Raw genomic sequence first — 27,301 nt, 5'->3', positions numbered from 1 at the left:
CATGTATAGAATTACAATCTTCCCAATCCCAGATGCCTAAGTGCCAGCTTAAAAACATAATCAATAAGAGGACAGTGTGTCTGTGCTAAAGCCCAGCAACCCTGCCACAGCAGGCCCTGAATAATCCAGCATGGCTAAGGCACAAGAAAAAGACCATAAAACAACCTGTAGCGGGGATTTAGCTCAGTGGTAGAGCACTTGCCTAGCAAGCCAAGGCCCTGGGTTTGGTCCCCAGCTCCGAGAGGAAAAAACAAAACAAAACAAACAAACAAACAAAAAAAAACAACCTGTAGGAAGATGATAGAGGTCCTTAAACAGAACATGAATGGATAGATGAATATGAATGAATTCCTTAAAGAAATCTATGAAAACATAAATAGTGGAAGGAAATGAACAAAACCATTCAAGACCTGAAAGTGAGTCAATTTAAAATAAACCAAACTGAGGGATGTAGAAATGAAAAATTTAGGAACATGAACAGGAAACTCAGAGGCAAGCCTCACCAACAGAATATAGGAGATAGAAGAAGGAAGAATCTCACATTTTGAAGATATGATAGAACAGATGGATACATTAAAGAAAGTGTTAAATGGTATGCACTCATTGATAAGTGGCTATTAGCCCAAATGCTTGAATTACCCTAGATGCCTAGAGCAAATGAAACTCAAGACGGATGATCAAAATGTGAATGCTTCACTCCTTCTTTAAAAGGGGAACAAGAATACCCTTGGCAGGGAAGAGAGAGGCAAAGATTAAAACAGAGACTGAAGGAACACCCATTCAGAGTCTGCCCCACATGTGGCCCATACATATATAGCCACCCAATTAGACAAGATGGATGAAGCAAAGAAGTGCAGACCGACAGGAGCCGGATGTAGATCGCTCCTGAGAGACACAGCCAGAATACAGCAAATACAGAGGCGAATGCCAGCAGCAAACCACTGAACTGAGAATAGGACCCCCGTTGAAGGAATCAGAGAAAGAACTGGAAGAGCTTGAAGGGGCTCGAGACTCCATATGTACAACAATGCCAAGCAACCAGAGCTTCCAGGGACTAAGCCCCTACCCAAAGACTGTACATGGACTGACCCTGGACTCTGACCTCATAGGTAGCAATGCATATCCTAGTAAGAGCACCAGTGGAAGGGGAAGCCCTGGGTCCTGCTAAGACTGAACCCCCAGTGAACTAGACTGGTGGGGGGAGGGCGGCAATGGGGGGAGGGTTGGGAGGGGGACACCCATAAGGAAGGGGAGGGGGGAGGGGATGTTTGCCCGGATACCGGGAAAGGGAATAACACTTGAAATGTATATAAGAAATACTCAAGTTAATAAAAAAAATATATAAAAAAAAGAAAGTGTTAAATCTAACAATTTTTGACACAAAGCACCCAGGATATCCAGGAAACTATGAAAAGACTAAATCTAAGAACAGTAGGAATAGGGGTTGGGGATTTAGCTCAGTGGTAGAGCGCTTACCTAGGAAGCACAAGGCCCTGGGTTCGGTCCCCAGCTCCGAAAAAAAGAACAAAATAATAAAAAAATTAAAAAATTAAAAAAAAAAGAACAGTAGGAATAGAAGGAGACAAAACACAGGTTAAGGACATAGAAAATATTTTCAAGAAAATCTAGAAGAAAAGTTCCTGGGGCTGGACCGATTGCTCAGTGGTTAAGAGCACTGACTGCTCTTCCAGAGGTCCTGAGTTCAATTCCTAGCAACCACATGGTGGCTCACAACCATCTGTAATGGGATCTGATGCCCTCTTCTGGTGTGTCTGAAGACAGCTACAGTGTACTCACACACATAAAATAATCAATATCAATTTAAAAAAAGAAAATTTCCTTGACCTAAAGAGGAGATGCCTTTCAAAGTACAAGAAGCATATAGAACACCAAATAGACAGGACCAGAAAATTCAGCATAATCAAAATATTAAATGTACAGAACAAAGAAAGATTATTAAAAGCTGAAAGGGGAAAAAAACCCAAGTAAGATACAAAGGCAAACCTGTTAAAATTATAACTGACTTCTCATTAGAGACTGTAAAAGCCAAAAGAACCTGGACAGATGTGCTACAGACTCTTAAGAGATGACAGATGCCAGTCCAAACTACTATACCAGGCAAAACTTTCAATCACTATAGATGGAAAAATAAGATACTCCATGATAAAGCCATTTAAAAAATATCTATCCATAAATCCATCCCTATAGGACAGAAGGAAAATTTTAATTTAAGGAGGTTAATTGCACCCATGAAAACACAAGAAATAATCTCATATCAATAAAACTAAAAGAAGGGAAACATTGACACCATCACCAGAACCACTACCACCACCAACAACCACCACCAACAACAAAATAACAGGGATCAGTAGTCATTGGTTATTGATTTCTCTCAACATCGATGGTCTCAATTCACCAATAAAAAAAGACACAGACTTACAGAAGGATGGGAGAAAACAGGACATTTTTCTACTTCATCCAAGAAGTACACTTTAACATAAGTACATTTTAGACAGAAGTTCAAGTTAAAGGGTTGGAACAAGATATTCCAAGCAAATGGACCTGAGAACCAAGCTATTTCATCTTAAAACGGTGTAGCCATTTTAATATGACTTCAAACCAAAACTAATCAGAGATGATAGCGAAGAACAATATAAATTCATCAAAGGGAAAAGCTACTAAGAGGACAATGCAACTACCTATTGACCATCCACACACTGGTAGTGGGAGACAGCCTACACAGGACCTACAAGGATCTGCACTAGGAGGTCCTTTGTATAGCTATTATGGTTTCCAGTTTTGTGTATTTATGGGATTCCTATGTGTGTGAATGAGTGGGTCTCTGATTCTTGTGCACTCTTTTGGACTCTTTTCCTTCTGTTTGTTTTGTCCAATACCAGTGTGTTAAGATTTTCTCTTATTTTACAAGCCTGTTTTGTTTTCTAATGAGAGACAGAAAGGGAATAGACCTGGATAGGAGAGAAGGTGGGAAAGAATTGGGAGGAGTGGAGAGAGGGAATCTGCAACCAGGATATATTATGTGAGAAAAAAATCTATGTTAAATAAAAGGTTTTTTAAAAATGAGTAAGCCATGAGGAACAAGTCAGTAAACATGGTTCTTCTCTCTGCTTCTGCTTCAGTTCTTGACCTTCCTTCCTTCCTTCATGATAGAGTATGACCTGAAAGTTGTAAACTGTAACCTCCCCCCTCCAAATGCTTGAGGGATTACCATGGAGACATAATTACAGAAACAAATATGGCACTGGCCCAAAAACAGACATATAAACCAATGAAAGAAAATTGAAGACCCAAACATGAGTACACATAACTTCACTGAATATTTGACCAAATAAATAACCTGGAAAAGAGAAAGTCTCTTCAATACATGGTTCTGGGAGAACTACATGTCCAAATACCAAAGAATAACATTAGACCTGTATCTGTCATCTTGCACAAAAACTAACATACAATAGGCCAAAAACCTAAACTTGAAACCTGGAACAATGCTAGAGGGAAATATAGGCAATATCTATCCTACATGGGGTGTGTGTGTGTGTGTGTGTGTGTGTGTGTGTGTGTGTGTGTGTTTATGTGTGTGTGTGTGTCTGTGTCTGTGTGTGTGTGTCTGTGTGTGTGTGTTTATGTGTGTGTGTCTGTGTCTGTGTGTCTGTGTCTGTGTGTGTGTGTCTGTATGTGTGTGTGTCTGTGTGTGTGTGTGTCTGTGTGTAGGATAGGACATTCTCAATAAGACTTAATTGCCCAAGAATCAAGATAAATATTTGACAAGTGGTGTTTCATAAAACTAAAATCTTCTGTACAGCAAAAGAATCCGTTGAGTAGAGAGGAAGCCCACAGAATGGGAAAGAATCTTTGTAAGCTATACATCTGACACAGGATTAATATCCAGAATATATAAAGAATTAAAATACCAAATTGTCAAAAAAATAACCAAAGAAACTAAAAAACCAAGTGACCTATTCAAAAAAATTGAGCCTGGGACCTGAGAAGAAAGAAAAATAGCTAAGAAATACTTCCAAAAGTGTACATGGATAAGGTGTTTTGAATAGGAATGACTTCCAGTTCAAATATTTGAACCTTGGTCTTTAGAGACAGATTAAAAAGTGTGGCATTGTTGGAGTGGGCGTGACTTTGTTGGAGGAAGTGTGTCACAGGAATGGGTGGGCTTTGGTGTTTACAAGGCCCAAGCCAGGCACTGTGAACTCTTCCTGCTATTGCTGTCCCCCAGAGGAAGAAGGGAAGTCCCCATTGCTGAAAACACCATCCACTTAAGACATAGAGTCCAGAAGCCCCTAAACTGGAGCAGACTCAAAAACCTGCTCCTCAAGGAATAGCCTTTGTGTTATCAGGAAATACCATTCGATATTTTTTAATGGATTTTTAAAATTTACATTTCAAATGTTATTCCCTTTCCTGGTTTCCCATCCATAAGCTCTCCTATCCCATCTCCCTTCCCCCTTCTATGAGGGTGTTCCCCTACACTGGGGGAGGGTGTCCAGCCTTGGCAGGACCAAGGGCTTCTCATCCCATTGGTGCCCAAGGCCATCTTGTGGTACACAGCCATTTGGTATTCTAAAGGAAGGAAACAACCAGCGATCCTACCTAGTTATAAAACCTTTGAAGCACAGTGAGGATCATCAGGATATAATATTCCTAAGGGTGCAGTAGTGGCATTCAGACCAGTGGCAGTAACCAACAAAAGGGGAGGTTGTGTCTGATACTGGAAGCCTAGACAGTGATCCAGGGCAAGTGAAGTCATGGATCTTGGAGGAGAACCTCCAACTGCTACTTTCCTAAATCAGCATAATCCTTAGATGCATTACATTATAAGTATTTGTCCTTCTATCCTAGTTACTTTTTTATTGCTATGCTAAGATACCGTGACCAAGGCAACCTGTAGAAGAAAGCATTTAGTGTACCCTTACAGTTTTAGAGGGTGAGTCTATGAGACTTATGGTGGGGAGCACAGCATCAGGTAGACAGGCATGATGGAGCAATAGCTGAGATCTTACATCTGATTCACAATCCACTCATAAGGCAGAGAGGGGTAACTAACTGGAAATGGCACAGGCTTTTGAAACTTTCAAGCTCATTCCCAGTGACACACTTACTCCAGGTCACACTTTTTCTTCCTTCCCAAATACTGGGGACAAATATTCAAATATAAGAGGCTAAGTGGGGCATTCACTCTCAAACTATCACATTCTGCTCCCTGGCCCCCACAGGTAAAATGCAGCTAGAACAACTTTAAAAGGTCCCATAGACTTTCAGTCTTAACATAGTTTAAAAGTCCAAATTCAGAAATGTCAAGGTGATCTCTTAATAGGTAATTCCCTATGACATTAAGAAAAAAAAAAGAAAATCGAACACTTCCAACATAGAATATACATTACTATTTCAAAAGGGAAGAATGGAAGGGGGGAATAGTGAGGAAATAGAGGACAAAAGAATAGTTAAAATCTCCTAATAGCCTGCATTTTTTTTATTAACTTGAGTATTTATTATATACATTTCGAGTGTTATTCCCTTTCCCGGTTTCCGGGCAAACATCCCCCTCCCCCCTCCCTTTCTTTTTCCCCTCCCCATCCTCCCCCCCTTGCCGCCCTCCCCCCAACAATCTAGTTCACTGGGGGTTCAGTCTTAGCAGGACCTAGGGCTTCCCCTTCCACTGGTGCTCTTACTAGGATATTTATTGCTACCTATGAGGTCAGAGTCCAGGGTCAGTCCATGTTTAGTCTTTAGGTAGTGGCATTTTTTAATGCAATCCAAGCTTCACTTCCCACAGCTTCCCAAAATGGCCTCCCTGGACTCAGAGGCTTGCCTTAACCTCAGAGGAAGATTCCAAAACCTTTACATTCCCATAACCTTCATAACTCTAAAGCTGGAACCAGGTGGCTGATGTTCCTAAGTTCTGCTGCCTGCTGGAGGTGGACTCTGGCCCCTTCCTTACACTGCATTTGCACAAGCTTCCATTTGTTACTCTGTAGGAACAGATAATTCCTCAGGCCTTTTGTTTTTGCAAGTTGCAGGAGTAGCTGGGTGGAGTCCTACCCTGAGGGTGTCTCTCCCTTTATTCAGTTTCGTTTTATCCTTTTCAGGCTTCAGCATAAACCAAGGCTTCAGCATTACATTTCCAAGTGTTCTTTTTTCTCTTTAAAGTGAGCATTTTGTATTTCCTTTTGGAAAGTACATAGGGCGGAAGGACTCAGCTTGTTCTCCAGTGCCCTGCCTGCCTTATATGCTCATATATTTGAATGCATAGTCCCCGTTGGTGTGGCCTTGTTGGAAGTTTGTCATGACGGGTGAGCCTCTTACGTCTCTTCCTCTACCTCCTAACTAAAAATTGTTGAAAGATTGGGACTGAGTCAATATTGAAAGACATTCGGGATGAAGTACACCTATAATCTAGCAAGTACTTGGTTAAAAAACGGGCAAGTTTAAGGATGATGTCATGGCTTAAATAAGATGAACAATATGCTTCATTCATGTTAGCTGCTTCTTCTTCATTATTAATTTTATTACTCTTATCCCGTTGTGTCCTTTAGAGCTATTTTTGTGTTTAGTTATTTACCACTAGGTCATGGTATAACATATGAATCTCAGTGGTGTAGTGGGAAGTAAATGGAGTATATACTATATTGTGTGTTAATGTGGTAGCCATTATTTTTAGCTGCTTCCGTGGAAAGAATTCCATGGAAGTTTTACAATTAATGATAGAAATAATTCCTTGCTATGAGGAGCAGCAAAAGGTAGTTGCTGTGTGTACAGCATCCGTTTCTAGCAGTCGTAGAACAGTAGCACAGGAACAGAGAGTGTGTGTTTCCATGGCCCCACAGTACTCCAAGTGTGGTCTCTGAAATAAAACAGCAGCATCTCCTGGAAACTTCCTAGAAATGAAAATTCCTTCCAGGAACTTACTATATCACAAGGAGGCTAGGATCCAAAATCTGGATTTTAGGAAGACGTTCAGATGAATTTCTATGCTGAAGTGTGAGGTACATGATCTGGAGGTTTAAGAACTGTCATGAACCTTAGTTCTGCAGGAGACACTCGTTTTTCACAAAGAGATGCTATTTACATAGCTTTTTATCTTACCTAATTAGTTCATGTTTCATGGACAGATTTGTATACTACCCTGCTCTTTTAGAAATAACCAATTTTGTTTTTATAAACAAGATATAATATAAAACTATCACTAAACTGGTGTGAGTTCATGTGAGGTTTGCTCACATTGAATCAGATGGCCTTGCTCTCCTGGTGTCCTCCATCGCCTCTGGCTCTCACACACTTTCTGCCCTCTCTTTTGTGGGTTCCTTGAGCACTGAGGGGAAGGATTTGATAGAAACTTCCCATTTAGAGCTATGTGTTCCAAGATCTCTGTTTCTCTCTGTTTGCGCGCACGTGTGTGTGTGTGTGTGTGTGTGTGTGTGTGTGTGTGTATGTGAGTGTGTGTGTGTGAGTGTGTGTATGTGAGTGTGTGTGTGAGTGTGTGTATGTGTGTGTGTGTGTGTGAGTGTGTGTGTATGAGTGTGTGAGTGTGTGTGTGTGAATGTGTGTATGTGTGTGTGAGTGTGTGTGTGTGTGTGTGTGTGTGTGTGTGTATGTATGTATGTGTTTGTAGGTACCTATAGAGGCCAGATGTGTCAGATCCCCCTGAGCTAGAGGTACAGATGGTTACCTGATGTGGATTCTGGAAACCAAATTCAGGCCCTGTGTAAGAACAGTACATGCTCTTAAGCATAGTCATCTCTGTACTAAGATGCAGTTCAGACACTTCTCTGAAAGGAATCTTGACTTTTTTGTTTCCTTTCCTAATGTACTGGTTTGTATCTTCAGTAAAAATAATGTAAGTTAAATTATATCTTCTTATTGTACATAATAAACCATATTGATTGTTTTATGCAGAGAAGCACACTATTCTGGCATGCTGAAATGGGAGCAGTAACACTGTGGAATTGTGGGGATTAGTTTTTAAGAAATCTCTACATTCAAAACATTCTGTAGTAAATACCTTTTTGGTCACCATGAAAAACATACATCTTGTTTTGTTTTATTAGTACAGGACTCACCCCCAATTCTATCATTTCAGCATAACACAATCAAGGACAGATATGGGTTTGAAAAAAGGATTGTTGTTTGGAAAAATTATATAAATTTAGAATTTCTTATTTGATATCAAAGGTCTTTTTTTGAGGATCCTATGATATGTCCTGATTTCTTTGAATCTAATACAGTAAATTAATACAGGAGGACAAGGTGGTATATGCCTATAATCCTAACACTGGGTAAGATGAAGTAGAGAGTTGAAAGCTAGCCTGGAGTACACATACCAACAGGGCAATTGGATTGGTAATTTTGATATGTGGTCTGTATAAATTTTACTTCTCTTTGCCTCAGTTTTTCCTCTGTAGAGACAATGGTGTTTACAAGGTTATTGCAGGGTGTTACTATTTGTAAACTGTTTTGAGCAGTGATAGGCACATAGCAAGCACCCAATTCAAACTTCAACTATTACTATTAGAGAACTTTTGAATGATTTCTTCCTCTAGCTCTTTTCCTAGTTCTCATTTTGGGAAAAGAAGCTTCTTCAAGTGACCCTTATTCCCATCAAAGCATTATCCAAATATCATTGGGAAACGATGTAGAACAGAGAGGTTAAAGATAAATGTGGTTCATGATGGAATGAATAGGTACATCAAAAATAGTTAGTTTGAGATCAGACCAAGTTTCACAAGAAGACCCTTTCTTAAAACAAAATACATGAACATAACATTTTTAAAAAAAAATCAATGATTTAGTTATCTAGTCATTGAAATTGACAAATATTTATTGAACAATTACTTTTTGCCCAAGGACTAAATTTGTATTTATAAGTAAATTTGATCTAGATTTTGCCTTCTTTCAATGAGGTTTGGTGGAAGAAGCAGATATAGAATAGATCATCAAAGAAATGCATAAGATACACAATAATTAATTGATTATTGTTGCTAAGGAAAACTGATTTGCTAAACATGTAAGTATAGAAGAACATTTTGTTAAGTTTTGTGAACTTTGGCTCACAAAGCAGTGTCTTCTTTTTAGATGTTAATTTATAATTTTTATTTTTTAAGAAAGTGTACATGTATGCTTTCTAGAAACATTACATGTTACATATAGAACATCACATATTTTGTTATATTTTTCTGTCTTGTTGGTGGTTTTTTATTGGATATTTCTTTATTTCAATTTCAAATGTTATTCCCTTTCCCAGTTTCCTGTCCATAAGCCCCCAATCCCCTCTCCCTCCCCTTCTTCTATAAGGGTGTTCCCTTCTCCATCCATCCCCCCTTACCCTCTCCCTCTGACAATTCCCTGCACAGGGGTCCAACTTTGGCAGGACCAAGGGCTTCCCCTTCCATTGGTACCCAGCAAGGCTATCCTCTGCTACATATGCACCTGGAGCCATGTGTCCCTCCATGTATAGTCTTTGTGTAGTGGCTTAGTCCCTGGAAGCTCTGGTTGGTTGGCATTGTTGGTCATATGGGGTCTCATTCCCCTTCAAGCTCTTCCAGTTCTTTCTCTAATTCCTCCAACGGGGGTCCTATTCTCAGTTCAGTGGTTTGCTGCTGGCATTCGCCTCTGTGTTTGACATGTTCTGACTGTGTCTCTCAGGAGTGATCTATATCTGGTTCCTGTCAGCATGCACTTCTTGGCTTCATGAATCTTATCTAGTTTTAGTGTGTGTGTGTGTGTGTGTGTGTGTGTGTGTGTGTGTGTGTGTGTGTGTGTGCACGTGCCACATGTGGAGCAGGCTCTGAATGGCCATTCCTTCAGTCTCTGCTCTAACTTTGCGCCATATCCCTTCCTATGCATATATTTGTTCCCCCTTTTACGAAGGACTGAAACATCTGCATTTTGGTCATCTTTCTTCTTGAGATTCACATGGTCTGTGGATTGTGTCTTGGGTAATTTGAGCTTTTAGGCTAATATCCACTTATCAGTGAGTATATACCATGTGTGTTTTTCTGTGATTGGGTTACCTCACTCAGGATGATATTTTCTAGTTTATTCCATTTGCCTATGAATTTCATGAAGTCATTGTTTTTGATAGCTGAGTAGCTTTTTATAGCTCCATTGTGTAGATGTACCACATTTTCTGTATCCATTCCTCTGTTGAAGGACATCTGGATTCTTTTCAGCTTCTGGCTATTATAAATAAGGCTGCCATGAACATAGTGGAGCACGTGTCTTTGTTGTATGTTGGAGCATCTTTTGGGTATATGCCCCAGAGAGGTATAGCTGGGTCCTCAGGTAGTGGAATGTCCAATTTTCTGAGGAACCTCCAGACTGATTTCCAGAATGGTTGTACCAGTCTGCAATCCCACCAACAATGGAGGAGTGTTCCTCTTTCTCCACATCCTCGCCAGCATCTGCTATCACCTGAGTTTTTGATCTTAGCCATTCTGACTGGTGTGAGGTGTAATCTCAGGGTTGTTTTGACTAAACAACCTGATGACTAAAGATGTTGAACATTTCTTTAGGTGTTTCTCAGCCATTCAGCATTCCTCAGCTGTGAATTCTTTGTGTAGTTCTGAACCCCATTTTTTAATAGGGTTATTTGTCTCCCTGCGGTCTAACTTCTTGAGTTCTTTGTATATTTTGGATATAAGGCCTCTATCTGTTGTAGGATTGGTAAAGATCCTTTCCCAATCTGTTGGTTGCCATTTTGTCCTAAAAACAGTGTCCTTTGCCTTACAGAAGCTTTGCAGTTTTATGAGATCACATTTATCGATTCTTGATCTTAGAGCATAAGCCATTGGTGTTTTGTTCAGGAAATTTTCTCCAGTGCCCATGTGTTCGAGATGCTTCCCCACTTTTTCTTGTATTAATTTGATTGTATCTGGTTTGATGTGGAGGTCCTTGATCCACTTGGGTTAAGCTTTGTACAGGGCGGTAAGAATAGATGGATCTGCATTCTTCTACATCAAAGCAGTGTCTTTATCAGGTCGCAAATGCTGATTGAAGCAATGCCACTGTGGAGAAAGACATTGGTTATTTCTGAAGGCCATTCTTGTAGCACATACTTAGTAACATTAGGTTCTGTCTTGAGACAGACACTTTTGAGAAATTTCTGACTTGAAATGGTCAGTCATAACTGCAGTTCAAGATGGCAAATGTTGCCAGGAAAACCAATTAGAGATTAAAACTTAATTTATATCTATCTGATTGTTTTATGTATATGTACAGGTGAAAACATAAAATTGACCAGGACAATAATGTATGTCTAACTCATATTTCCCAATAATAAAAGTAATTTATGATCATTTTGAAAAATAGTTTAAATTATGTAGCCCTGGCTGTATTGATAAAGTTAATTTACTTTCCTTTTTCTCTCTCCCTCCCTTCCTTTTCTTTTTAGCAGTTCTGGGGGGGATTGAACCAAAAACTTGGCTTCTCAGAATGAAGGAAGCTTATTCTCACTGCAATATATTACTATTCGTATTTCTTTCATATTCATATCCTCAGACAGGACCTTACTTAGCAGCCAAGACTGGATTCCAATTTGTGATTTTTCTGACTCTCAGGTATCTGTGATTATGGGCATGTGCCACTCTACATAGCTAAAAGCATAAATTCTGATGTCTGTGTATTGTATTTTTATGCTGCTATGATAGTATTGCTTATTGGCTAAATTCACATTTAGAGTTTATGCCTCATTGTTCTGAAACCTGGTACATATAAGATCAAGGATCTTGTAGTAGCCTCTTATAAGGCCTGTTTCCTGCTTTCAAGATGGTACTTTGTTGCTGCCCTTCCAGAAGGTGTGAGCATTTTCTTCATTTGGCAGCAGAAATGGAAAGGAAGCAGGGGGCAAACCCTCTCCCTTAAGCTCTTATATAAGAGTACTAATAGCTTTCTCAAGGACCCTCCCCCCCTTAATACCGTCAGCTTGGGAATTAAGGTTTAAATATATGAGCTTAGAGAGACTGCACACAAAATCTGACCAGCAGTGTATTTGTTATAATTGCATTCTGCAATTTAGCTACCTAATATCTTATTGTTGAGAACTAAATCTCTTCCCATTCTAAGTGTAAAGTGATCATCTTCTGTCTTTATTTCTGTTTTTCTGTTAATAGACTTATGCCTTACACTTAATTACCTGGTAAACTAATATGCTAAAGCATCTTGGTTTTTCTGAGATGGCTTCACTGATTTGGGAGTCTATAATTTGTTATAAGTAGCTGAGATAGCAGATAGCAACCAGTGTGGAAATGATGTTAGAGATGTAGATTGAGCCAGTAGGAATGAGAAAGGGGAGAAGGGAGGGGTTGGGGATTTAGCTCAGTGGTAGAGCGCTTGCCTAGGAAGCGCAAGGCCCTGGGTTCGGTCCCTAGCTCCAAAAAAAAAAAAAAAAAAAAAAAGGAAGGGGAGAAGGTGAGACATTTGAATGATAATAATGGAAAAAGTAGTATTGTCTGTATTTCTCCAGAGTTGAGTCTCAGGACCAATAAGGTGTAATTGAGTTCAACACAAACACAGGTTGTGAGTCCCTTATCCAAGTGCTTGGGAGTAGAAGTATTTTAGATTTCAGGGTTTTTTTCCCCTCGGATTTTGGAATATTTATATATTGATTGATATAATAATATATCTTGAGGTATGGGTTTTATACTTAAACATAAAGCATATCTTTGTTTCATTCTTATAGAAATAAAGGGTAATTTTATATAATATTGAATGAGAATGTATTTTTTGCATTTATATTTATTTAAGGCATATGTATGTGTACAAGTGTGCACACGTGGAAGTCAGAGAACTCATTGTGTGGAGTCAGTTGTGTCTCTTTATCATGCATGGGAGTTCTGGGTATCAAACCCAGTTCATCAGGTTAGTCAGCCAGCATAAGTGTGTGTTACTGTATTTTAACTACAATACTATGAGTGCAGGTGAGGGACATTTCCACTTGTCCTATCTAAGCTCTCAAAATGTATCAGAATTCAGAGCATTTTAAAGTTCTGGGTTAGGGTTTCTTAAGCTGTAATAGCAAAATGTACTAGCACTCACTCTGTACCAAGTACACATATTGTTATAGTACCTTCTTGGTGTCCTGCTTGGCAGCTTTTATATACATATACATGTACGTACACACACACACACACACATACACACATATATATGTGTGTGTGTGTGTGGAGGGATATATATATGTATATATATACATATATATACATGTGTATATATATATACATATATATATATATATTTTTTTTTACTACCATCGATGAAACTAAGACCCAGATAGTTTCTCTAAGTTGTCTGATGCTACTTAATGCTACTAAGTGATGAAAGTGGCATTAGCATGCAGACACCTAGCTCTAAATCTTAATTATTACATTGTTCTAGCTTTCACTGGTTATTTGCCATGGTATAGACACTACACTCAAAAATGAAAAACACGAAGAAATTGAACTATTAAAACTAAACTCCTGACATCAAGGAGCTCATCATCAAATGAGTGTGATTGCACCCAAAAAGATCAATTTAATAAAATGGCGTGAGTCCTATGAGAGAGGTATGCACCATGATGCAAGAAGCAGAAGAATGTCTTTTAGTACAAGTGGGGGTTCAGGAAGTAAGGCCAGGTGGCTTTCCCTAAGTTCTGCATTGAAAATGGCATGCCCTATTACCAAGTCTGCCATGGCTGTAGGAGAAACAGACAAGTTTGATTTTTATTTGTAGAGCAGGGTATTGAAATCCTCCTGTAAATCAGGTTGCCCATCCAATGAGTGAATTGTTCGACTAGGATAGTTAGATTCACACTGTCTTGCTGAAGAGCAATTATGTCTGAGTTACTCTCAGGAACTGCAACTGTATCTGTAGCATTATTTATGTATCAGCCTTTAAATGAACTTACTTTAATAAAAATGCATTTCTATGAAAATAGCATGACTGAAAATGGAAAGCCAGCTTTATTTGCCATAAATAGAAGGTAACCATCAAAATAAACACACAGTATGGGAAAATATTTATCTGTGTGTCACCCCAAATGGTGCTTCATGGCAGTATTGGTATACATGCCACATGGTGAAAAACACCGAAATAACATCATCAGGCCTCAACATTCTGTAACTGGGATGAGTAACTCTTGTGAGGATATGTGTCTCCCACATTTTATTTTCAGCATCCCTGTGCATAGTTCCTCCACTTGGCCACACAGCCCTGACCATTTCAGTTGTGTGTTTCACCCATGTAAACAGGTGTATCCCCATGGCATACTAATTAGACTCAAACCATTTATCTCATCATAGGCAGTGAGTTGCTGCTGCTAATCTGCCTGCCATACTCATTTACATTCATTGCTGTACTGACTTGAAAGAGTAATGCCCTGTCGTCCCTCCCTGTCAGGCTGCTTTAACTATGTCTGTCTTATTGACTTGAGGGATCTGCGACAATACAAGGCTCTTTGGCGAAACAGAGAATGAAAGAACTACAGGATAAAGCTTCAGCACTTTTAGTAGTGTGTGTTAAGAAAGATTCTAAGAACTTGCCATAGTTCTAAGCCCATTCAGATTTTTCCATTTTACCATTTGGGAGAAGCAATAAACTTATCCCAGGGTGTAGCTCAATCTCTTACTTGTTTGGGGGACAAATAGGCCATATCCTTCTATAGGATATGATAACTGCTTATTGTGACTCTGGGGACCTAGCTCTCCTGGATTAATTAGCTAAGTGATAAAGGAATTCCTATCCCATTTATGGATAATAATTTATAGGTAATTTCTTATGTTTGTTTGTTTAATATGAAAGCAAGAGTTCAAGTCTTATACTGACTTGGGAATATATATATTCTAGGGAAAAGGCCAAGGATATTACCCGTTTCCTGCAGGTGAGGCTGAGGTTCCCAGTTTTTCTGGTTTGACTTGGTTGCTGACTATAAAGGAAGGCTCTTCCTTCTTCCAATTTATGGGTGTGGTAACTTCTGTAGTTTAAGTGGTATGAAAATCCATGGGCACCCAACACACAGGAGCCTAACACATACAGTACCACACCACCACCACCACCACCAACACAGCTAATCAAGCTTTTTACTCATAAAGTTAGTAGCCTAGGGCACAACTAAACTTATAGCAGTTTGTAGGAGCTACAGCTTGCCTGGGATGGTATTCTCCCAAGAGGATTTCAAATTCTGGCCATAGGTTCCGGTGTCACTGGACATTCCTAAGGTGAACTTAATCATGCCTCTGGATGTCTTAGAGCAAACTATTTGGTTACTGTTTTTGTAAATCAGTGTGCTTATGTGTTTAAGGTAAGTAAATACAAAGACTATATGGGCCATTGATTCAACTTCTGCATCCAGAAAGTAGACTCAAAGTTCAGAGGTTCCATTGTTAAGAGTACTACCTCTTGTTAACCTTTGAGAACTTCCTTTATGCCAAGGACTGTGCTTTGTAGGGTATAATCTCACCAGAGCTGAGGTAGGATTTTTAAGGACTGATTGCTGATAGGACTATGGAGACAGTAAGAGAAAAAGTTTGGTTCCTTTCATTCTGGGAAAGAAACCCGGAAGTTTAACATCGATAGTCACTGCAGAAACCTCCTTTGTGTGTTAATCTTTTTGACAGTTCTGGGAAGTAAGAACTAACAGAATCTCTGTAAAAGAAATCCTTATGGAAACCGATGCTTAGAGAGGTGGAGAGCTTTCACTCAATGTCAATGATTATAAACCAGGCTTCCTTGTCTTTTGCCAGGTCTTCTCTTCTGAGCTAAATAGATAGACCTCTTCCGAAGTCCTTATCCTTTGCTGACAGTAACCTTAGTGTTATCCTCTGAAACGCAGGAGGAACTCAATGCTGGTTCAACATTAGCAGGAAGGCAAAAGGTCTCCTTCTAGCTGATCTTGCCAGGAGACAATACCCCCTGGGGAACTACAAAGAGGAGAAAAGAGGGGAGGGGAGGCAATCTTGTTCCCACTAGGTCTGAGCTATGTATTGTTTTGGGTGATAGCCTTGTTGTCTCAAGAGCAATAATAACATGAGGGGGCAGATTTTTCTCTTTCTGTGCTACTTGGCTTCCCTCCTTGGCCCCAGACTGCTTTACCCTGCTGGCCCCCCTCTGTTCCTTCCCCTGTCTTGTCCAGACCCTTACTTATCACCCACCCTGTTTTGTCGTCCTCTGCTGTACCTTTGTACCTTCTCCTTAGCCCAAGGCCTTGAAGTATTTGTAAATTGTTGTTTTTCTGTGGGAGCAGTGGGGGTAAAGGCCTCCTCCTGAGGCTTTTCCTCCTCTTCTCCCCTAGCCCTCATTCTGGGCTCTACTTCCAGTTTGTTACCTGGCATTCTGGAGGCGGAAGAGAAGCAAGAAAATGAAAAGGAAAAAAGGCAGTAAGAGCAGTATCTTGTGACACCCAGGTGTCTACAGACTTCTTGAAGGCCATCTTTTATTATGTCCAGTATGTAATTTAACACTCTGCTTTACTCATGTAGAGGAGAGTTCAAGCTGCTTCGTCTCCCTTATGCTTCCAGTGAAATGACAGATGTTGAAGATACTGAAGGTTGCTAGTTGCTTTATTTCTTAAGCTGCTTAAGTAAAGCGGCACCCATGGTGCCTTCTAGAATGAAGGAACACTACAACGTCTAGTTAGTTCTTCATGTTCACTCTCTCACAACTTCCTATCTGACATAAATGACCAAAGGGTACACCTAGCCTAGATAAAAGTATGTTGGTACTCAGTACGTTTCATTAACTAAATGAATGGAAAAGGGGACGAGAAAGATCCTTGAGTTTATTTATCCAAGGTTTAATCATTTACTTTGTTTTTTTCCCAAATCAGAATTTGCCCATCCAATACAGTTTTCTATACAAATGCAGTTTAGGCAGACAAAAACTGGGGTGTAAAAAAAATTAGATCTCCAGAAAAAACATTTAGCGAGAATATAAAATGTTCAGCTATCTTCAAGTGGACAGACACATCTTCTTGAACCTGCATACATTGAACAAAGAATTTACCATGACCAAAGGGTATACCTAGCCTAGATAAAGAATTCTAGTGGTTATTGATGGCAGAATTTATTACAGAATTCTACTTAACTTCGTTTTTCACATCACAAAAGTGTGTTTGTCTTTGATATAAACAGTTTTACATCCTTGAATCTAAAACCTTCTGTCATTACTGAAAATAGCCTTGGACTAGTGAAATATCCTTTTCTTAAAAGCAATATTTACTAGATTTTATGCATTAAAAACATAAGGATTCAAGGTATAATGTAACCTGTTTTAAAGAAGAATATGTAGAGTTGTACGTTATGTGGCTCCCTCTTAAAACATCTTGCCTTGTAAGTGAGGCAGGTGTGTAGGCAGTGGTGGAAATATGGTATAGAGAGATGAGGCATTTATAAAAACACCTATAACAGGGACATTGTTTCACATAGCATATACCTGCTGTTTAATCTTTGTCCCTTGATTTCTACAAATGAAAAAGATAGCACCAATACCTATGTATACCACTGTCAGAAAGTTTCAGTGAGGCTCAGAACAGAACAGAGTTCAGCACATAGGCACTGCTTGGTAACTATTGTTGATAATAATATCCAGCATGTACATTACATACCTACTAACACCTGATGCGTAACCAGGACTCTATAGTGTAGTAATAAGGAGAAGCACTTATAACAACACATTAGGTACCTTCTGGAGGTGCAGAAGGAAATGGTCAGTTCTTCCAAATGAAATAAGGAGAGGAGATGACCTTTACTTGGTCCTTTTGAAAAAGTGAGCAGAGGCCATGTCAGACAAAGAAGGTAAGGGCGTCGAAGGTAAGGTGTCTCGTGGCCTAGAGATTGGGAAAAGCCTGGGCTTATCAGGGATTTGGAATCCAGTAGAGCAGCAAAACCCCTGCTGCTTGAGATACAGGCAGGGTCCAGATCATCACAGCTAGTTAAAGGACTCTGAGCTACTGCCTTGAACGTTTGGGTAGTTGGTGAACTACTGGTGGAGAACCAATTGTTTGGGGAGGGAAGGAAAAGAAGACGTTTACAACATCTGAGCAGAAATAGCAACTAAGCAAATGGACATACATCCTGGGCACATACTAAGCTATCACCCTCAGGCTTTTTTTTTAACTCCTTTTCTTTCGAATCTGGAAATGACTGCATTCCTGGAAACTCAGAGCCAGAGAGGCTGAGGCAGGTGAGTGGTGAGTTTGAGGACAGCCTAGGCTGTATTAACCTGAGCTCTATCATAAGATTACCTCCTATTTCAAATAAACAAACAACAACAAGAAGAAACATCATGAGCTGGGAATCCAACTAAGTGGTAGAATGCTTGTTTAGAATACACTAGGCCCTGAACTCAATCTCCAGTAGTCCCTGATGGGACATAAAAATATAGTGCTACCTGCCATCTAGGGTCGTTTTGAGGAATAAAGGAAAATTGAAGATTCTAATGGTACCTGGCCCAGTGAACTGCCCATGTGGGGTGCTGAAAACATGGGACCTATTATTATTTTTCTTGCTTGGCTGCTCCTTCTGTTCCTCTGCGCGCGCGTGCGCTCGCGCTCTCTCTCTCTCTCTCTCTCTCGCTCTCCCTCTCTCTCTCTCTCTCTCTCCTCCCCCTCCTCTTCTTCCTTCCCCTCCTCTTTCTCCTCCCCCTCCTCTTCCTCCTTCCCCTCCTCTTCCTCCTTCCCCTCCTCTTTCTCCTCCCCCTCCTCTTCCTCCTTCCCCTCCTCTTTCTCCTCCCCCTCCTCTTCCTCCTTCCCCTCCTCTTTCTCCTCCCCCTCCTCTTCCTCCTTTCCCTCCTCTTTCTCCTCCCCCTCCTCTTCCTCCTTCCCCTCCTCTTTCTCCTCCCCCTCCTCTTCCTCCTTCCCCTCCTCTTCCTCCTTCCCCTCCTCTTTCTCCTCTCCCTCCTCTTCCCCCTCCTCTTTAAAAGAATTGTGGTAGGGAAGAGGCACTGGAAGGAGGCTGTGATTGTCTGTGACTTCCTGGGTTTCCCTTAAAATGAACTAGAGGCAGACTTTAAGGCTAGGATAAGGAAATGCTGGAAACGTGGTGGCTTCTATTCTATGGATCCAGTTCTTTAGGGATGTTAGCCAGTGCTTAGCTGAGAGATGTTCTCAGGGTTGAGAACTCTATTCTTAGAGAGCTGCTAGCTGGGAGACTCAGAAAGCCTTCCTGAACTCTCCTTGCCAGGGCTACTGGGTATTGGCAGTCCATGTTCAACTCATCTTTACTTCTTTCTTCTCACCTCCTATCTATTGCTAAAAAATTCACCCAGCTCTAATCTCCTTTCCTCTTAAGCTTCATCCCTAAAAAGACACTGTGACCCCTCTGTCCTTGCTAGTGTCACATGTTGCCATGGAGAACTGGGAGGGTTTAAAAAACCCGTTTACACTTACCATTTTACTGGCACTCCCCATTCTGCTTCCCTTTCTTCCTAGACATATCTATTCCCAATCACTGCACCCTTCTCAACCTCCTCTGGAGAGCTTAAATCCCGGTGGATAGGTGACCAAGTAGTATGCCTGAAAACCTCTAAGCCGAAGACTACTAAGGATGCACTGAAAAGGCTTTTAGTCCTACCTGCAGCTGCGGGAGGCCAACTGAGAAGGCCGCCAGGGGAGAGACAGCACCGAGCTCCTAGGTCCTGCCCCACCCCCTCCTCTGTCCCTCCGCCTTTTCTGCCCCACCCATATCCAACCCCTCCCACTCCACTCCCCTCTAGCGGCCACTTGTCCTTTTTAAGGAACTCCACCCTAGGTGGAGTCCTCGTGGTAGTCGCACCTCTCTTCTGGGCCTAGTCTGACACAGAAAGAGCTATGTACTCCATCTGCTCAGATTGCCTGGCGAGAGCACCAGGCTTTGACCCGCGGGTGCGGTATACCAGTGGGGCAGCCAGGTACCACCGAGAAGTCTCTCAGGCGCGGTCCTGCAGGAGTGCCTCCCACTCGCGTGGGAGTCCCTGCCTTGGGCCGGTGTTTTCCTATATATTTCGACCAATCGCAGGCGTCTTTTCCTCCTTTCTTTTTAGGAAGGCGCCGGGTGTGCAGCACTAACCGCTGCGTGGAGGGGATCCTCTGGCGCTGTCTCCTTGTGGGTCTTCACTGACTCCCTCCCTCTCTCTCTCAACTTTGCGTTCAAGTCGTGATCTAAGGTTTGGGTGCTTTGCTGGGACCCCGCCCGGACTCTCTAGGCGAAGGTTTGAGGAGTTCTGAGGTGGGTGGAGAATGGGCTTGGCCGGAACTGAATCGGTTGAGGTAAAAGGGGAACGCAGGAGCTTCAGCGCTGGCCACTTCGCCCCGGAGAAGCCGCTGTATTTTTAGCACAGGGAAGGCTGCAGTGGGAGGATTCTTTTTAGGAAGTCGGCTCCACCGCCCCGATTCGGGGCTTGGATGCTTGAAAGCTTTGTTTCCCTTGTTCTGAGGGTGGCCCAGCTGGGTCTAAATCGACTCCCTCCCTTTTTCGTTTTCCCCATCCTTTTCCAGCCTGGAGAAAACAGGGAGGTGGGGGACCAAGGAAGAGAAGGCTAAAGCGCGTTACCAGGCGCGCTGTCAGACATGGGCGGGTGCAAGGGGAACAGCTGCCTTGAGATCAGCTCTGGAGTATGAGTCTCTGAGAGGACTGCGTGAGCTCCGGACACTTCAGGAGTCCTCGGCTAGAGGCATAGGCGGTAAGTGACTCGGGGAAAGAAACACTCTCATGTCTTCAGTCTAGGTTCCGATCCCCCCCACCCCCCACCCCTCGCGCGTGCCAACCGCACACACCCACTTGTCTTTGGGTTTTAGCAGTGAAGTGGGATGGGGGAGATGAGCAAGCAGAAGGGGGTAAGAACATTATGTAGAATCAAATTAAACTCAGTGGAAAATGACTTCCCTTAAGGATCGTAGTGACTAAGAGGAAGGGTACTTCAGGGGGCCTTGTGGAAGAATTGGAAGGGGACACGAATGGATAGGTTTGTCTAGTTCAATCTGTCCTGTCTAGGCACTCTCGATCCTCCTTAAGTGGTAAGGTTTGTTTTAACCCTGTACATCCAAAGTCTCCGCGTGAGAGAAGAGGATTTGGAGGAGCACTGATCCCACTTACGTCACCCCCTCCCTTCCCCCAAGCAGTAGCAGGTACCTAGAGATGCTTTAAAAAAAAAACGAGGGAGGAGGGAAAGCGAAGAGTTAGGTTGGGAGCCTGTTCTCTTGGTGCTGACAGCTAGATCCTTTCTGCTAAGGAGCTGCTTAGGGCATGTCCCTCTTTAAGGAGGGGCTGGGCTTGGTTGCAGGAAGAAGCTAAAGCCCTATCTAGGCTCTTTAAGATGTGGCCAAGGGGTTAGTTCCTGTAGGTGGAAGATCAGCCAGAAATGCTGACTACTGGAGCAAAGGGACTTGCTTAGCCACAAGGTGAAGCTTTTTGTACTTTTTTTGACCCTAAGAATTTTGTAGAAACTAAACCATGTCCTAACAGGTGGCCAGGGGGAACAATACTTTATTTTCTCTAATATTGTTGTAATTGCGGAAAAAATTCTAAAGTACTAGTATGTCATTTAGTGTAATAGTGATGGAGAAAAAAGAAAAAGAGCCTCATCTCTAGAATTGGATTTTAATCTGAAGATAGTTGGTTTGTGATAATAAAAAGATGTACTTTGAACCCCTCCTACCAGCATGAACTAGTTGTATTGACCATGTACCTTGCTTTTCTCCTCTGAGGGATGCATATTAAAAATTCTTATTCAGAAGGTATATATGATACAGGCTGTTCCTACTCGCCATTCTTCACGTTCTTTTCCTACTCGGGTTTTCTCTGGCTCGCTGCTGGTAGACTTTGTACTTCGATGTCCTTAAAGCACATTTCAGATGAAGGGGAAGGAAGGCCTGTGCAGTTTGAATAGCTTGCTCAAAGACAGGCTAAAATATATGCCTTATTTATTTGTGATTTAACATTGTTCCCACTGGATTTTATCAGCTGCAAGAGAAAAGGCCACTAATCTGCCTATCTTCTGATTCTTTGGTTAGTTTAACCAAGACGATGTAACAAGCAAGACCTTTGGATATCAAACCAGTGGCTCACAAGTGACTTCATCCTCTTCAAAGTTTGGGGGTAACCCTTATGAGAGAGGCATTAATCCTTGGAAACTGTTGGCAAGGCAGGCTAGGCACAGTGCCTTTAGGTTAGCTTAGAGGACAGATAGGCAAGATGCAGGAAGGGTGGAAATACAACTTCCAAAGTGTTAAGTGACAAAAATAACTGCCCAGTCTGTTCTGAAGACCAAATTGCATAAAGGTTCTCCTTTCATAGAACTCTCTTTCTTTCAGAGCAGCCAACCTCAGCTTTGCTGTATGTGCATTTTAGAGATGGGCCTTTTAGTGGTTCCCGCTGGTTGTTTTTGGTTTCTTTGTTTTTTAAATTTCCAAGTTACCACTTACTGGCTATTAGTCTTTCTAGAATGACTATTTCTCGTGTGAGGAGGTGGAGTTTGGCTACTCCTTTGTTTTTTACTCTGGCAGGGGCCCAGTAATCTTTAGATGTTTTCTTTATTTCTTGTTTTATTATTTTTACTTACATGTTTTTGTATGTGTGTAAGTAAATGCTGCATGTGTGAAGAAGCTAGAATTATGGGTAATTGTGAGTTGCCCAACATGGATGCTGGCAACTGAACCTGGGTTCTCGGGAAGAGCAAAAAGTACTCTTAACCTGTAGCTATCCCTCCGGTGCAGTGCATCTATATGTTTACCTTGGTTTGGAGTCAGTTGAACTTTATGGGCTCACTTAAACTGTTGAATGAAGGAAGAATACCTTTTTAATACAGAATTCATTTAGCAAACTGACATGCTGAATGTTAGGTTCTGAGTGGAAAAAAAGGTGTTTTTTCCCCCTCAGCAGACATTGAAACCAGGATCTGGGATATTATTGGCGTTTTTAAAAATGATGACAGGGTGTAGTCAAGCTGGCATTGAACTCTCAATCCTTTTCCCTGAGCCTCCGGAGTGCTCAAACTTATCGGGACAAACTGTTGAAACCACTGAGAAGTTTTTAAAGTGTATTTTCTGTTTGAATTATTTTCTTTATCCTTCCACAGTATTCTCATTCTTATTTAAGTCCTACTAATGTCCCTGTCCTCTACAGATCTTCCTTGTCCTGCCAGCTATTGTTCAGATAGCACTATAGGTTCTTCTATAAGACAAATAAACTGTCTTATAATATGCTTGATTTTATGTGTCCTGATACGTATTTATAGCATTACATCCATCATTCATTCCTACTTAAAATTATTATGAAAACTTTATTTTCTTTTGCATCTGTAAATAGTGGTTTGAAGCACTACATGATTGTTCCTGAATTTTCTGGGAACTTGATCACTGTCTGCTGCATTTTTGCTTATTTGTATTTATAACTAAGCCCCCAGTCCCCTTTGAGACTCAGAGCTAGTGGATGACACTCAGTACCCTAGTGTCTTCATAGCACTTAACCTTTCCTTTACAACCTTTCCCCTTGCAAACACTTCGTACATATTTTGTGAGATTATGATCTAAGGTCTTACTCTTTTTTTTGTTTTTTTAGTTTTTTTTGAGACAGGGTTTCTCAGTACAGCCCCTGCTGTCCTGGAACTTGCTTTATAGACGGGGCTGGTCTCGCAACTCACAGATCTGCCTGTCTCTGCCTCTGGAGCGCTGAGCGTAAAGGTGCTCGCCAACACCGGTCCTGTCTAAGTTCTTATTCTAAACTGCTTTTTGGTAAGTGAAGAGAAACTGATCAGTGTAGTTGACTTAATGGATCATCTGTTTGGTTTTCTTTCTAGCTTACATATGGATATCATTTATTTTGATTTTATAAGTAGAAGTTAGATTTCTGATCTGTTTTTGAACCATAACTCAACTTTATCCCCTAGCCTCATCCCTTATTTCTAAAATGATGTGGTACTTAATGGTTACAAATAATGTATTGAAATGAAGAATTTCACCAGTTTTCTGGTTTTAAGGGTGTTTACCTTTTAATGTCATTGTATACCTGAAGGGAGAAAGGTAACAGGAAGTTAGATATAAGTCTCCAGAACTTGCTAGATGTTCTGTATAATATATTAAAAATGTTATCTGTGTATTTAGATTTTTTTAAAGTTCAATGTGGATTTTTTTTCTGTGTTAAGAATTAAAGGGTCTTATACATGCTAGTTAAGTGTTCTACCGCTGAACTACCTCCCTAACCTGTGAGAGTTTGAAGGTGCAACCATGATGCTCTAGTACCTTCTTTTAAGATATTTCAAACATGCCTGCTGGTAGTGGTGGTGGCATGCGGTTAATCCCAAAACTCTACGGGAGGCAGAGGCAGGTGGATCTGTAAGTTCTAGGACAATCAGTGCTACACAGAGAAACCCTGTGTCAAAAACAAACAAACAAAAAGATACTTCAAACCATTCACATTACCATTTCTAAAATAGAACCTATTTTTTTCACCATTAGACTTAACCAAGGCTCATACCACACTTTTCCCCTTTCCATCTTGTTTCTACAACTAGCCATTATGATTACCTTGGCAAAGTTACTTAAACTATGCATTTGAGTGTTCTCCTCTGTGAACTGGAGATCGTCATAGAAACTACTTGAGTGCCATTGAGGAACATAATTGCTTTAATCTTGTGAAAACACTTTCAGAATTTATGAAAGTATAGTAAGCAGTAAGAAAATGGGGTTTTAGTTGTGTTCTCATATGTTACCCACAAAATATAGGCTTTTCTGTCTTTCATTATCCTAAAATCTGCCACGACCTTAATTTTGGACAGAGGCTTAAATAATTACCCTTATATATGATTTGCAATTCACATAAATGTTTTGTTTGCCCTAAAAATTTTAAACTCTCTTTGAACAGATTATTTTATTTTTTCTTAATGGATGTATTTTGAATTGATGATGTTCTGTATAGCTTAAGAACTTTATAAACAAAAGGCTATACAGTGAAAATTCTTCTTATTCATTGTGGAGATATTTGAAGTATTTCAAATAATGAATACACACATATATATTACTCAACATTTTTTTGTTTTTTTTCATCTTTATTAAATTGGGTTTTTCTTATTTACATTTCCATTTTCCTTCCCTTTCCCGGTTTCCCGGCCATCATCCCCCTAACTCCTCCCTCTTCTCTTCTCTATGGGTGTTCCCCTCCCCATCCTCCCCCCATTACCACCCTCCCCTTAACAATCACGTTCACTGGGGGTTCAGTCTTGGCAGGACCCAGGGCTTCCCCTTCCACTGGTGATCTTACTAGGATATTCATTGCTACCTATGAGGTCAGAGTCCAGGGTCAGTCCATGTATAGCCTTTGGGTAGTGGCTTAGTCCCTGGAAGCCCTGGTTGGTTGGCATTGTTGTTCATATGGGGTCTCGAGCCCCTTCAAGCTCTTCCAGTTCTTTCTCTGACTCCTTCAACGGGGGTCCTATTCTTAGTTCAGTGGTTTGCTGCTGGCATTCGCCTCTCTATTTGCTGTATTCTGGCTGTGTCTCTCAGGAGAGATCTACATCCGGCTCCTGTCGGTCTGCACTTCTTTGCATCATCCATCTTGTCTAATTGGGTGGCTGTATATGTATGGGCCACATGTGGGGCAGGCTCTGAATGGGAATTCCTTCTGCCTCTGTTCTAAACTTTGTCTCCCTATTCCCTACCAAGGTTATTCTTGTTCCCCTTTTAAAGAAGGAGTGAAGCATTCGCATTTTGGTCATCCTTCTCGAGTTTCATGTGTTCTGTGCATCTAGGGTAATTCAAGCATATTGGCTAATATCCACTTATCAATGAGTGCATACCATGTGTGTTTTTCTGTGATTGGGTTACCTCACTCAGGATGATATTTTCCAGTTCCATCCATTTGCCTATGAATTTCATAAACTCATTGTTTTTGATAGCTGAGTAATATTCCATTGTGTAGATGTACCACATTTTCTGTATCCATTCCTCTGTTGAAGGGCATCTGGTTCTTTCCAGCTTCTGGCTATTATGAATAAGGCTGCTATGAACATAGTGGAGCACGTGTCTTTTTTATATGTTGGGGCATCTTGTGGGTATATGCCCAAGAGAGGTATAGCTGGATCCTCAGGCAGTTCAGTGTCCAATTTTCTGAGGAGCTTCCAGACTGATTTCCAGAATGGTTGTACCAGTCTGCAATCCCACCAACAATGGAGGAGTGTTCCTCTTTCTCCGCATCCTCGCCAGCATCTGCTGTCACCTGAGTTTTTGATCTTAGCCATTCTCACTGGTGTGAGGTAGAATCTCAGGGTTGTTTTGATTTGCATTTCCCTTATGACTAAAGATGTTGAACATTTCTTTAGCTGCTTCTCAGCCATTCGACATTCCTCAGCTGTGAATTCTTTGTTTATCTCTGAACCCCATTTTTAATAGGGTTATTTGTCTCCCTGCAGTCTAATTTCTTGAATTCTTTGTATATTTTGGATATGAGCCAGCTATCTGTTGCAGGATTGGTAAAGATCTTTTCCCAATCTGTTGCTTACAGTTTTGTCCTAACCACCGTGTCCTTTGCCTTACAGAAGCTTTGTAGTTTTATGAGATCCCATTTGTCGATTCTTGATCTTAGAGCATAAGCCATTGGTGTTTTGTTCAGGAAATTTTCTCCAGTGCCCATGTGTTTGAGATTCTTCCCCACTTTTTCTTTTATTAGTTTGAGTGTATCTGGTTTGATGTGGTGGTCCTTGATCCAACTGAACTTTAGCTTTGTACAGGGTGATAAGAATGGATCGATCTGCATTCTTCTACATGCTGACCTCCAGTTGAACCAGCACCATATGCTAAAAATGCTATCTTTTTTCCATTGGAAGGTTTTGGCTCCTTTGTCAAAAATCAAGTGACCATAGGTGTGTGGGTTCATTTCTGGGTATTCAATTCTATTCCACTGGTCTGTCTGTCTGTCTCTGTACCAATAACACCATACAGTTTTTATCACTATTGCTCTGTAATACTGCTTGAGTTCAGGGATAGTGTCTCCCCCAGAAGTCCTTTTATTGTTGAGGATAGCTTTAGCTATCCTGGGTTTTTTGTTATTCCAGATGAATTTGCAAGTTGTTCTGTCTAACTCTATGAAGAATTGGATTGGCATTTTGATGGGGATTACATTGAATCTGTAGATCACTTTTGGTAAAATGGCCCTTTTTACTATATTAATCCTGCCAATTCATGTGCACGGGAGATCTTTCCATCTTCTGAGATCTTCTTTAATTTCTTTCTTCAGAGGCTTGAAGTTCTTATCATACAGATCTTTCACTTGCTTGGTTAAAGTCACACCAAGGTATTTTTTATTATTTGGGACTCTTATCAAGGGTGTCGTTTCCC

The 27,301-nt window shown here is 40.9% G+C and overlaps 1 protein-coding gene across 19 annotated transcripts in view; it reads left to right on the top strand.

Annotated features, from left to right (window-relative positions):
- Klf8 (KLF transcription factor 8) overlaps positions 1-27,301 on the top strand; it is a 197,150-nt gene that overhangs the window by 110,350 nt on the left and 59,499 nt on the right. For 4 of the 19 annotated variants that reach the window (XM_087599556.1, XM_087599553.1, XM_087599555.1 and 1 more), the window contains exons 1-2: positions 19,757-19,884; positions 20,471-20,655. The exons of 10 other annotated variants lie outside the window; for them this stretch is intronic. In XM_087599556.1, coding sequence (XP_087455682.1) covers positions 19,805-19,884; positions 20,471-20,655 — 265 coding nt within the window. In that variant the 5' untranslated portion in view covers positions 19,757-19,804. 19 annotated transcript variants of the gene reach the window in all.

The sequence above is a fragment of the Rattus norvegicus genome, chromosome X (assembly GCF_021556685.1).
Source record: "Rattus norvegicus strain SHRSP/BbbUtx chromosome X, alternate assembly SHRSP_T2T, whole genome shotgun sequence".
Taxonomy (NCBI): domain Eukaryota; kingdom Metazoa; phylum Chordata; class Mammalia; order Rodentia; family Muridae; genus Rattus; species Rattus norvegicus.
Note: the sequence above shows the minus strand (reverse complement) of the source record. Positions and strands in the feature narration are given on the sequence as shown.